This window comes from Calypte anna, chromosome 18, assembly GCF_003957555.1.
Source record: "Calypte anna isolate BGI_N300 chromosome 18, bCalAnn1_v1.p, whole genome shotgun sequence".
Lineage (NCBI taxonomy): Eukaryota > Metazoa > Chordata > Aves > Apodiformes > Trochilidae > Calypte > Calypte anna.
Genome location: NC_044263.1, coordinates 6,332,842 through 6,340,554, shown reverse-complemented (window position 1 = coordinate 6,340,554; position 7,713 = coordinate 6,332,842). Strand labels below are relative to the sequence as shown.

Genomic DNA, 7,713 nt, shown 5'->3' with positions numbered 1-7,713 from the left:
GAGGAGGTGTGAAAGGTGAGGACAGGAAAGATTTAGTCACCTTTGGTCCCCACAGCTCCAAGTATTGGTGGGGCAGGGCAGAGACATCAAACAACCAGTTTAATGAAGGTGTCTCTGGGCAGCTTTTGGCAGAAAGGATTTTTCCCAGCACCCCAGAACAACTCTCTCCAGCAGGGAAATTTAATGCCTAACCTGGACTAAACACCCATCTCTTTTTCCCTTTCACCCAGCTTCTGGAGAGGGAAGCAAGCAAGGAAGGTCAGCACACGAGCGGGTGTTACAACAGAGCAGATCTCTGCGTGCTCCTCACCATCCTTTTTACTTTTAACCTTTGTTCAGCACTGGCAGGTGACCCCCAGGCAGATGAGCCATGTCGGGTGACAAAGCCTCAAGGCAGAAGCCCTGCCATCGCTGCAAGAGCAGCTCAGCCTCAGCCACCTCTGACACCTCCACCATCCACTACGAGAAGTTCTGGCTGTACCGTCACTGCTCCTCCCTGCAGCAGAGGGACAGGCAAGCTCAGAAAGCTGGGCAGCTCTTCTCAGGCCTGCTGGCCATGAACGTGGTGTTCCTGGGCAGTGCCTTCATCAGCAGCATGATTTTCAACCACGTGGCCATCACGCTGGCAGATGTCTGGATCCTGCTCTCCATCCTCAAGGTGCTGAGCCTCTGCTGGATCACCTACTACCTGCTGGGCACCAGTCGGCAGCCCCACGCGGTGCTGTACAGGGACCCCCACGCTGGGCCCATCTGGATTAGGGGTGAGTTCTGCTTTTATTTATCATCCTGTGCCTTCCCCCTGCTTGGAAAGTGAAGGAATTTTTCTCCTGCTACCAAAAGAAGGCACAGGAGGTATATTTAGCTTGTGGTGAGAATCTGGGGGGTGACGAGGGCATAGTGGGTGCCATAAAGAACCAGAGCACCAGGAAAGTCTTGAACTTGGCTTCCCTGCAGCCTCCAGCCTGACCTTGCCCTGTGGTCCCTTCTCCAAGCACAAACCAGGCATCTCCCACCCAACTGAGCACAGCTGGAGAGACACAGGAAAGGCTTTAGGCATGGCCACAGTGCCAAGTGAGAGGAAAAGCACCACTTTTATCTTCCAAGCGCATCAGCAGCCCCATGCCACCCTAGTCCTTGTTTAACATCACTGCAGACATGTTTCCACTGGAAGATTCCTGGCCAGTGAGTCACATCCCAGTGACACCCAGGTTTCCTAGGAGATTTCCCATAAATAATTGCTCCACTTTGTGAAATGACACTTCCCCAGCCAGCCCTGCCCCTGGTTTATTATCGAGTTTCTAGTTAGCACGTGGTCTGGTTAACTAAGCATGAGAATTAAAGTACCTAAAGCTGCAGAGAGGTGTCCAAGGCAAAAAGGGGGAAACAAAGGGCCCCAACTTCTGCAGACTGGTGCTGGAAAGGCCTCAGCAGACCTGCAGTCATCCTAGGTTTTCTCCACAAAGCAGAAATCCATCACCTGCCATCAGCTTACCTCCCTCACCCCAGATTGTATGGAAAAGGCCAAAATCTGTTTCCACTTTGTATCCGAGCACAGGAAAATACCTTGCATTGCCTCAACACCTTCAGCCAGCTGAGGCACACAGCCAAGATCAGAATCAGGCTCCTCTTTGTCCCCATCCCCTAAATTAGCAAACTTCCAACCAGGATGAGCTCCAGCTCCAACCAAATCCAAGAAGCATGAGGTCTGCATCCCCAGCCAGGCTCAGGTGCTCCACATATGTTTATTTATCTTTGCTTTTGCTGTTTGCCCAGGTTCAGTGCTGCTGTTTGGCAGCTTCAGCATCCTCCTGAACGTGTTTCAGATTGGCTACAGTGCAATTCTCATCCACTGCAAATCTAGGGTGGAAATTGTGTTCCCCAGCATTGAAATCATTTTTATCTGCACCCAGGTACTGCACATGATCCCTCTGGAAGCTCACTTGTTCTCTATGTCCCATTTCTGGGAGCCCAAGGGGTGGGGGGAAGTGGGGAGATGGGGGAAAGGGGCTGAACATGAGGCATTTTCAGGACCACTGCAGGCATTAAAGTATCACAAAGCATTTCAAATACCACTCATCCACATCTGACAAGTCGGACCAAGAAACAAAGCAGTGAGATTTAGAAAGAAACCCCTCCAGCAACACCTGACACACTGAAAGATCCACAAGAGTTTGTTCTGAAGAGTGAAATTAGGGAGAGAGAAGACAAAAATTTCAGATTTTGCCAGCAGGGTGTCCCAGACCCAGCCTCTCTCTCTGCCAACACATCCCTCCAACAAAACCCTTGGCACGCAGCAGTCTCTCTCACCATTTGCAACCTCTTACTCTGACACCAACCCTCTTTTTCCCAGACCCAAACCCACATGTGAAAAGCAAACTAGTTCCCATCTCAGCAGCAAATACCCACACAGGAGGCAGGGGAAAGCAGCCCTGCCAGAGCTCCTTTGGCACTAAGGGCAGGCACACAGACACTGCTGTCACCCAGGGATGCCACCTGCACTGAGCTGCAGGTACACACATGTCCCTGAGCCACCCCAGGGGCAGCTTTGCTCCCACGTGGACATGTCCCTTCCTGCCTGCCTGTCCCTTTCCACCACGCATGTGTCAGGCTGCCAGCTTCACGCCACTCATGTCAGTTTTGTTATTGATTTGCAGGCTTTTTTTCTGTGCCACCACTCTAAGGATTGCATTCAAGTCCAGCACAACTTCACCAGGTACAAAAAAGGAGGGAAAAAACTCCCACCTTGAACTCCTCCAAAGAAACTTTTGCCTTCTGTCTGCTCACAATCTCCCTTATTCCTGCTTTAGCTGATCATAGACAGAGTCCCTGTATTCTGCACCAAGCTATGACTTGCCCAGGTCCATCGTCTTTCCACTGACCCTTCAGTTTGCATTTCTGCCTTCAACCACTGCAAAAGTAATTGCTTCCATCTACCAGGCTATAAACAGTCTTCAGAGGCCTTTGTCTTCTCCCAGGTGTGGGCTGATGCTGAACATAGCCACCAACCTCCTCCTCTGGCTCTTGGCTGTGACCAATGACACCATCCACATGGAGATTGAGTCTCAGCTGCGTGAGGTGGAGCAGAGATTTGCAGGCAAGGCTCCTTTTCCACATCCCTACTTGTGTTAGGTTGATGTAGACAACCTCCAGGGAGACAACAGTTCTTGATCTCAGGGATTCAGATCAGATCTTCCAAGTACTGCAAATTCCCTATTATTTGAGGTTGCCGAAAGATGGGATGCAAGGGAAGGACCTCTTCATGGGGAGGAGACAGGAACCGATCTGAAACCCTAGAGCTGAGAACTAGGAAAAGCAAAAATTAGTGGTTTTTTTCTCACATCCAGCTGTCAACTGCAAGCAAAGGATTGCCAGGCTAGAACAGACTCACATGGTTGCTCTACTTTTCTTTCTGATAACATGGGGGGAAAAAATGGAAATTAATATTCCAAGGTTAGAGACAAAATAAAGGAGGGAGAGGAGGGAGAGGAGGGAGAGGAGGGAGAGGAGGGAGAGGAGGGAGAGGAGGGAGAGGAGGGAGAGGAGGGAGAGGAGGGAGAGGAGGGAGAGGAGGGAGAGGAGGGAGAGGAGGGAGAGGAGGGAGAGGAGGGAGAGGAGGGAGAGGAGGGAGAGGGAGGGACCTTGAAGACCAAGTGGTAACTACTTAAATTCCTACTGATCAGTCTCCAAGATACAGAGAGAGATGTTGTGCCTGCACCTGAGAAACTCCCAGAGGCAGCCATGAAATCCAGGCCATCTCCCTCTTAATTGTTGCCTTTCTCTTCTCACGCTCCAGGCAACGAGACTACCTCATGCACATGCCCAAACACAACCATCTGCAAAGTCTTCCAGAAGGGCTACATCCTGCTCTACCCCTTCAACACTGAGTACTGCCTCATCTGCTGCTCCATGCTCTATGTCATGTGGAAGAACGTGGGGCGACGCATCAGCCACCACCATGTCCCTCGTGTCAAGCCCAGGTTCAAGCTCCACGGGGTGGTCTTTGGGCCACTGCTGGGAGCCATTGCTGTAATCATTGGGATCTGTGTCTTCATGTTGTACCAGATCCAGGCCACTGGCTCAGCCCCCAGCCGTGAGGTCTTTGTGATGTTCTATTCCTACTACATTGTGCTCCTGCCCCTGATGAGCGTGGCTGCAGTGGTTGGGACAATCATCCACGCCTTGGAAAAGAGGGAGCTGGACACACTGAAGAACCCAACCCGCAGTCTGGATGCAATCCTGTTGATGGGGGCAGCCCTGGGCCAAATGGCCATGTGCTACTTCTCCATTGTTGCCATCGTGGCCACTGATCCCAGGGACCTACTGAACAGTCTCATCCTGTCCTATGCTGTCCTCCTCATCTTTCAGAACATCACCCAAAACGTCTTCATCATCGATGGGCTCCACCGACAGCCCTTTGTAGCAGTAGCTGAGGTTGGTCCCACAGACCAGGCTGGGCAGCATGCAGTGACTTCAGAGCTACCTGGTGAAAAGGAAAGCACGCCAAACATCAAACAGGAGCACACACAGATCCCTCCTGACAAAGAGGAAGAAAGAAAAGAAGAGCAGAACCATGAAGCCTACGACCAGAGACGAATGAGCGTGCTGGAGCTGGGACTGGAGATCCGCAAAGTTTCCCGGTCCTACATGCACAGCTACTCCCACTTGAACTGGAAGAGAAGAGCATTAAAAGAGATCTCATTCTTCTTGGTTTTGTGCAACATCATAGTAAGTATTGCTCTCTCTGCCACATCACAGCTTAACTGAGCTAAGATAATCTGGGATACAGTCATGCTCTTTATCTTGGGCCTCTAATCCAGCTGGGAAAACTTTGCCCACCCAGTTCCATCTGACTGGTAAAGCAAGTCAAGACTGTTCTTCCTTTTAATACCCCACTGCCATAATTATTATGTCTGTCTTTTAACCTGAGAGGCAAAAATGGCCAGGTTTCCTGGCTGCAGGAAGGAGACAGCTGATAAATCCTTCTGTGTCAAATTTTTAGCCTCTGAAAAAGTTATCAAATTCATCCAGGGTGTTTCATGAGACAGGTGGAGAAACACAAGGCACCAGCAGTGAGACTTTGTAAACACGAGTGGCCAGGACTGAAACTCACTCAAAGCACACTGTGCTCTGGGTGTGAACACAGCTCTTCACTACAGCCTTAACCCAGTGAAAATAAATTGGTGAAGGAAACAACAAACTTCTGTAGAAAGATGAAGCTGGCTGGGGCAAAATGAGGCCCATTAATTGTTTTCCAAGAATTCAACAGGATTTGAATTATAGCAAGAAGTCAGCAGTGTAACTGGGAGGGTTTTCCTTCTCTTCCCTGGCAGGGAAACTCCTCTTAATACTCTTGAAATATTCCTACAATCCCTTGAGTCAGAGCTGAAGATTAAAGTACAGGTAGGAGACAGTTTGTCATCCTCTGACTTCTACTCTTCTTTCTTTACACCTCTCTAGCTGTGGATCATGCCCACCTTTGGGGCTCACCCCGTCTTTGAGAATGGACTGGAAAAGTCATTTTATGGCTACTCCACCTGGTTTGCAATCGTGAATTTTGGCCTCCCACTGAGTGTGTTCTACAGAATGCACTCTGTGGGGGGGCTCCTGGAGGTCTACATCACAGCCTGACCCGAGGTGACTGCCCCCCCCCCAGAGGCTGCCACTGGACAATGACACTGAACAAAGATGCAGCAGGCAGCAGAGACACACGTGGAAGCTTTGAACCTTTTTCCCCTCCAGCTTCTTGCACGTCTCCATCAGTTTCAGAAGACAGAGACGTTGGCTTATGATTTTGTTTTCTCCATAAAGAACAGTTTCAAAGCCCATAAACTGATCTATGGAAGGATGCATGCTGGTGCTTTTCAGCCAGTGGATGTCGTATGGCAGCAAGTGAGACTTTACCAGCACCTACTGAAACATTCTAGATAAAAGAATGCAAGAGGAGACAGTCACAAAGATTAACCTACAATCCACAGAACTTCAAAAACCCACAAAGACCACAAGCCTGATGGCTGCTCACCAATCCCCCATCCTGCAGCACAGAAGAGACCTCTCAGAAGCAGCCACACTGGAAGCACAAACACTCACAGTCATTCAGGACCAAGCCAAGCACACACTTTTTACTTGTGATTTCCAGGAAGATGCTGGTAGTTGTCCCAACCATCATCACAGTTTGTTCCTGGTTATGACACCTGGCACATCAACTTGGGAGGCCTGTAGGACCCATCCCCACCACAAGCTCACTGCTGAAGAGCAGCACAGACATCAGCCTTGCAGCAGTGCAGTGCACCTTTCCCTTTATCCAAAGGAGCCAAGGTTTGCCTCACCTCACTGAGAATAAACTCTATTTCTCTTTGCAGGAACCCCCAGAGCCTCAAGTACTGTGGCTGATTTCCACTTGGTGCCTCTCATGCACAATGTTCCCCCAGTTTGTATGAGCAAAGATCCTCCCCTTGCAGGCAGAAGTAGCTCAAGGAAGAGCAAGTGCCACATCCATTGCGAACCCCTCCCTACCCCAACACACCTGGAGCCTCACTGCTGCTCTGCACATCCACAAACATCTCTCAGGGTGCTCTGTGCCCAGGGCAGCCCAGGTGCACAGAGACTGCCAAGTGCTTGTTCCAGAGGAGGTGCTTGCTTAGAAAGCAGCTGGGAGAGCAAGGGGACTTGCAACTCTGGGTCCCAAATCCAGAGCCTGATGAATGGAAATAAAGAGACTGAATTTCTGTGTCTTGTGAAGTCTCTGGCTTTGCTCTGTACTCAAAGATCAGACTCAAACCCAACTGACACTGACTTACTCCACTCTTACGATCAGAGGTTACATGAGATTTAGGGGCAGGCCTTGTTATGCAGTCAGTCCATTTCTTTGCTATCAAAATCTCTCATGACTTTTAACCAAGGCCAAAGCAGCATGGTACAAAAGGCATCTGCTCTTCTTTTATCAATCAATCCCAGAAGCAGTGTGCAAAACCAATTTATGGGTTTTTTTGTGGTCCCCAGGAAAATTAATCTCCCCCAAGACAGTAACAGTGATGAGAGAGAGAAACTCCTGGCACACACATCCCACTCTCCTCAGGATTCAGCATTAGGGCGATGATTCCTGTGGAATTAAAAGTGAGAATAACTGTACCAGCACGAACTTTGCCCACTGGTGTTTTTGCTTTGGCCTGTGTCAACAGAAATGTCATGAGAAATAATGGTGGGATAAATGAGGCTCCAGTAAAGTTAATTATTATTCTCATTTCATTGTTTGTACCGAGGGATCTACAGGAGATGCATGCCAAGATCTGGCCCTTCCAAATGATGAACAGGACCTCAAACCTCAGAGTTACTGTCAGCCAAGGGACAAGCAATGCTTGTGCTTCCTGGGCAAACCCAAAACCTGGATTTTATCTGTGGTGTAACAGACAAAACACTGGTTAAGTTACTGAGATTCCACAGAGCAGGTGACTTAGGAGGTCTTCCACTTAGCTAAAAATATGAAGTCACATGCATGTTAAACACAAGTAGGGACTGAGAGAAGCCTGCTTATGATTTCCTGCTGGGAAACAGGACTGGCTGCCTGAATACATGATGAGCATGAGAAGGAATGAAGCCCACCAGCTCCAACTCTGACACAGCCACTGTAGATAAGGTAAATGGTGAAGGCCCTCAGTGTTCTTTCCTAACAACACCCTGTTCCAACACTGCAGATGAGGGTAAGAAATCCCACAA

At 49.5% G+C, this 7,713-nt stretch overlaps 1 protein-coding gene across 1 annotated transcript; it reads left to right on the top strand.

Moving 5' to 3' along the window:
- The first annotated feature begins 370 nt into the window (after positions 1-370).
- On the top strand, positions 371-5,628 carry OTOP3 (otopetrin 3). The gene is made up of 6 exons (XM_008494487.2): positions 371-761; positions 1,774-1,910; positions 2,655-2,713; positions 2,976-3,094; positions 3,794-4,725; positions 5,458-5,628. Exons 1-6 carry the CDS (start codon positions 371-373, stop codon positions 5,626-5,628), a joined length of 1,809 nt encoding a protein of 602 aa, XP_008492709.1.
- The last annotated feature ends 2,085 nt before the right edge of the window (positions 5,629-7,713 follow it).